Source organism: Nanorana parkeri, unplaced genomic scaffold (assembly GCF_000935625.1).
Source record: "Nanorana parkeri isolate BGI_ZX_2015 unplaced genomic scaffold, ASM93562v1 scaffold3187, whole genome shotgun sequence".
Taxonomy (NCBI): Eukaryota; Metazoa; Chordata; class Amphibia; order Anura; family Dicroglossidae; genus Nanorana; species Nanorana parkeri.
In genome coordinates this window covers 2220-7812 of record NW_017309455.1, presented here as the reverse complement: position 1 = coordinate 7812, position 5593 = coordinate 2220, and the positions used below count along the sequence as shown (strand labels likewise).

General features: G+C 40.4%; 1 protein-coding gene across 1 annotated transcript in view; it reads left to right on the top strand.

Annotated features, from left to right (window-relative positions):
* The window catches only part of LOC108802868 (copine-3-like), a 29980-nt gene extending 26733 nt beyond the window's left edge, over positions 1-3247 (top strand). Inside the window, 3 exon segments of the mRNA XM_018574723.1 lie at positions 955-1088; positions 1625-1690; positions 3118-3247. Of these exon segments, the coding sequence (XP_018430225.1) occupies positions 955-1088; positions 1625-1690; positions 3118-3228 (311 nt within the window). The 3' untranslated portion in view covers positions 3229-3247.
* Positions 3248-5593: the final 2346 nt, after the last annotated feature.

Genomic DNA, 5593 nt, shown 5'->3' with positions numbered 1-5593 from the left:
TCCCCTCCCCTCCCCTCCCTCCCTAGAACTCTCGAATCTGTCCTCCCTTTTGTCCCCTAGAAAACTGGTGATTGGCACAGCTGGCCACACCGATCTCCCCACTTGAATTTAGATCTGTAACTGTACGTTTACAAACCGCAATGACGTCTCCTTGTTTATATGGCACTGAGGCAGGGAGGTCCACCGATGACAGACTAATAGGCTCTCGTCTCCGTGTTGGAGATACACCTTCTAGATGTATGTTTGATTTAGGTCAGAACCCCCTTTGGGGCGGTGGCCCTGACGGATGCCATTTTGATGATTGTATGTAACAATTTATCCTCTGATTTTTACATGTTTGACTGTAACTCATAAATGCTGTTGTATAAATAAAGAATTTATAAATTTACAAATAGAGTGCCGTGTCTACCTCTGGGACTACACTGTATATGTATGTGTGTGTTTTTCTAGTGATAAGTAAAAAAAGAAATCCTCTGCGATTTTATTGTTTTTTGACAGTAAAACATCTAAACTTCCAAAGGGCCGCCATGAAAACCTTGCAGAGCTTTCAGTTCTTCCGCTTTCTGTTCAAAACTCATAGTGTTTACTGTAATTCCATTTTAATATCATGGTGCAGAGATCATTTTTGTGCAACACAAAGCCAAACAGAATTTGTGAGTAACTGAAAGAGGAGCACTCAGTACTGATTAGTTGTTACAGGTAACCGCACTTCATTGATCTTGCAAGCAAACTACTTTTTTCAATTACTTTTTTTTTCCGCTGAAAAGTGTATGACACTGTGCTGGCAGCCACAGCAGACTTCCATTTACAGAAATAGATTCCTTCCATGCAGAACTACTTGAACCAGAGCTACTGTTGTCTGGAGAGCAAATACATAAGTAACTTCAACTGAATAGTCCTTTTATTCTTTATAGTACCTATAACAGAGATCTGTTTAGTCTTTTATTCTTGTAGGAATTGAAGGAATAGTAGATGCGTACCGCAAGTGTCTTCCTCAAGTTAAACTGTATGGCCCCACCAACTTTTCTCCAATTATTAACCACGTTGCTGCGTTTGCTGCAGCCGCAACTCAGCAAAAGACCGCTTCTGTAAGTAAACTTTTCTGGATTCTTGCATGATATTGTAATTTTAAATCTATTTATTTTTACTTTGCTTGCTGCATATGTTGTGAAAATTGTCCTTTCATTAACACACCAGTTCACACCAGGACCTGTTCACACAGAAGCGTTGGGGCTGCGCTGGCAGCTTTTTCCAGCAGAGCCTCAACTCACAGACAATGCAATTTGCATTGTGGTGGTGTGGGCTAAATAAAAGTATGGCATGTTGTAATGTTTTTCAGCACAATGTGGTGCAACACAATACAACCGCATCGCACTGTGCTCTGTCGATTGATCTTCATGAAATGTCACTCCTGACATTTGAATAAAGTTCTAACAAAATAGTAAACAGTGATGCACCAGGTCACTGCTTATCCTTGCCTGTCATTGTACACCCGCAGGCACGTGTCAAATGTGACTTGCTGGTGTTAATGGGCCTTTAAAGGAGGTCCACACTAAAATCTTCTGTTGTTGTTTGTTTGGGGTTTTTTTTGTTGTTGTTTTCTTTTTAATGTTCGGTTATCCAGTGGGTCCCTGCATCGCTCTCCCCTTTAGACATTGTGCAGTTTGTGCCATTCAGGAAGTTTGCACAGGTATCTAAATTAAAACAAAGTATTACATTTAAAGTAGCACCAGGCACCATTACTTAAATATGTTCAGATGTGTTATGATCATCTTATCCCTGACTGACATCAGGGCTGCAACTATAAATGACAGTAGCGGTAGTGTTGCGTGCACTTTGCATATTTTCAAAACACACAACCAAAGAATTATCACGCGCTGCTTTTGCGATTGGGCAAGAAGTACACTGGAGGAGAGACAACACCTGCACTGGTGTCAAGTATAGGTGCAGTTTTGGTGTCAGCTGTGGTGGGGGAGAGAAGGGAGGGGGGAATTCAGTGCAAGCTGTATTAATACACAGAACCAGCAGACTGACATTTTTTCCTTCTTAAAATAAAATAAAAAATATGTACACTGTGGAGGCAACTAGAACAAAACATGTCCAAACATATTGTTGCCCAGGGTTCAGCTTTTAAGTTATTTCTGCCACAACCAATTGTTGTACATACATTCTAAGAGTAAAGAAAATGCTCAGGAAACACGCGTATTGTATGTATAAATCATATTCAGTTCAGCTGTCTGCAGTTATTCAGAGAGTTAATGACAAAAGACGCTTTTTAAGGGCCAACACACACTCATTGCATTGTCGTCATTTTGGATGGCACTCCTGCGCATCTTCCTCAACACACCTGAGTAGCACACCACAACGAACGGTAGCATGTTGCATTATAAAAAAAAATCATGTCCAATTTTGGACACAGGGAAGGGGTGGGGGGCATATGGGCTGCCTTAACAACATAATTTGTGTTAACACACCGCACACTACATGAAATGGTCCCTAAGGGATTCAATAACATTTTGCGGTATGGCTGTAATCCATGTTTAAAATGTGCTATTCTATTGAGATATCTAATAGCCTATATCATTTTTTTTTAACAGAATTTACAAACTTTTGTGTACCCTTGAGGCAAATGTATGTAGTAAGGTGCAAAAGCTTTGCAGATTCCAGTGACAGAAAAACTGGACTATGACATTTACTGAGCATGGATAGCCACCGAAGACATTGCTAATGTTTTTTATAATTTTATCAAAGAAATACAAAGGCTGTCTTCACTGACCTCTTTTATAATGTTACTGATCTGAAATAAGCATGTTGCAGGTGAACTTGGAACAGCTGATCAGCATACTTATTCCAGGTCAGTGAAATTTTTTTTTTTTATAAAGGCAACATGTTCTCCCATATTTACTTCACTATCTTCTTTTCTATACTACAAAAGCCATTCACACACTCATTATATCTGTGAATCATGCCTTCCATGCATGTTGAAGCCACACTGATGACCTGTTATGGGTATCAGAATGTCAAGGAGATTGGTGAAATGGGATTTGGTGAACAGTAGGCTAACAGTAATTGTCCTTTCTGCCTCTCAATAACCTCATTCTTCTCTTCTGATTTTAGGCTCCCAAGGAAGTCCTCGCTCAAAGTGTTTTGGCTGAGGTTCCCCAGCAAGTTGTATCTTACTTCAACATGTACAAACTAAAGCCACCCAATGAACCCGCAGCTGAATAATAAAAGAAAACTTAGCAGGTTTTTTTTATGCTGCCAACAGCCTTATTGCATCTTGTAGCCCAGGACTGGATGAATCCCAAAGTGCTAAAGAACTATATCAGGCTCCTAATATATGTAACATAACAGCCAAACTGCATAGCAGGCACTACAAGGTGTCTTCTCTTACCTCCTACTGCTTTCCTGTTGCTGCCCTGCTCTATTGCCAAAGCTCTCCATACTTAACACATGTCTAAGTATATTCCCCCACCCAACAACGCTCAGGCCCTGGTGATAGGTCCCTCAGGCTTCAAGTGCTGCGTTGTGGAAGGTAAGGGGAAGTGTCCATGTGTTCCCCCAACCAGCTACATGTATATGTGTTTCTAAGGGGTCTGACAGTGGATTGGAGGTGCAGGGCAGCACAGCACAACTGTTCATGTCGACAGGCTTTCTTGTCAACCACTGCATTTCACATTTGAACGCATGCACCTGCATTCAAATGGAAAGCACAGCGTTAAATAAGAAATGTCTGCGTTTGACCTGCTTTGCCTGCGGTTCAAACACGCCTTAATAGGACATGCTGCATCTAAAGAAGCACAGTGCACAAAGCAGGTCAAATGCAGCCTTTGAAATGTTATATGAACCATTCAACTAAAGTAAAGGGGATTATGCTGACCTGTCTTTGATGTGCGCTACAAATGCACATCAAACCAAGGAAAACAACACATGTCACCACGAAACCTTACTTTGCCTAGTAACAGGCATGCACAGGCTCTGTCTAAGCCTTTAGTAATGCTGCATGTTCTGTTTTTGTATGAATCCTTTATACATTTACAGTATGTATATACCATTGCTTTATTGTAATATAGCTAAATATTCAAGTCATGTCTATTTTGTTTTTTTAATTAAAGTTTTACATGCCTGCGGTAGCAGTTTTACTAATGTGTTCTGCAGTACTGTTACTATAGCTAATACAATGCACTACAACCCCCAGGTCACCTTCATTAACATGCTGATCATAGGGACATAAGACCCATAGATGGATGTGTCCTTTATCACACTTGTGTACTGTGCAGGGATGTAATTGGAGGAATCCTGATTAATCTCCCATGGTTGGTCATTTCATCTTATATTGAAGTAGACAGTTTAACACCAAGCTAAAGACTCAGGAGATTGCTCTTAATTCCACCTTAAATATCAACTGTCTGTTGTTGTCTGCTGAGCAGATTTTACTGTGTACCATTTATCTGTCCATGTAAAGTTTTCCTGGATACTAATGTCTAGCTCAGGTCCAGCTGCTGAAGCTGTGCAACTTAAAGTTCCAGCACACCTCTCCGGCTCCAAATTTCATTTAAAGGGCTGGTAAGCACAAACCCAAACCTAAAGCGCCTCTGTACCCAGGCTATTATTATTATTTATGTATTACAAGTATTATATAGCTCTGACAATGTACGCAGCTCTTTACATATTATACATTCACATCAGTCCCTACCCTCAAGCAGCTTAAAATCTGAGGTCTCTATCTCGCATACATACATGCACACACATACTAGGGCCCATTTAGACAGGAGCCAATTAACCTACCAGCTTGTCTTTGGTATGTGGGATGAAACCAGAGTACCTGGAGGAAACCCATACAAGCACAGGAAGGACATGCAAACTCCATGAAGATGGTGTCCTGGCCAGGAGCTTTAAAACAAACCCACGCTCTATAGCTGCTTGTAATGGGAAGTAGTTTATTCTCAATATTCCTCAAAGGATTACAGCAAAGACTTTTTAAAGTTCTGTTTCCTACAACACCTGCTGCTTGTTTACATTAGAGGTCTGCTGTCAAAAAAAAAAGCTGAGATTTAATTGAAAATGACTTTCTCCACAATGCCTATAGCTACATACGTGCATGAGGACTTGTTTAAAGTGATTTCACTGTTTGTTTAGAATATGTAGTGTAAATAATTTAGTGTGTATGATCTGGGCACATGTTCACTTTAATGTATGTCTAAAGCCAAACTTTTTCTGTTTTGGATACTGTGGGAAGTGGTGGATCCCCTGTGACGTTTTTATTATTTTGTCCCTACTGAGGAGATTTACACTCTCTATTTGACCTTTGACCATTGTCACAGGAATAGGAAGTGATGGCCAATCCAAATTGTTATAGTTGTCATCAGAACAGGACACCATTAGATGACAGCCACCATCATTCAACCCACTTCTGAGCCCAGGCTGTCCTGGACTTGCCCCCAGGGGACATCACTTTAGCATGGGCTCACTGTACTACTACACTAAATGGAGTTCAAATGTAATTGTGACACTTTTATTTGGTAGATGAAGAAGGTTTAGTGTTTTTTTTTTAATAAACTTTAGCTTCAATAAAAAAATGCACTTGGCTCGC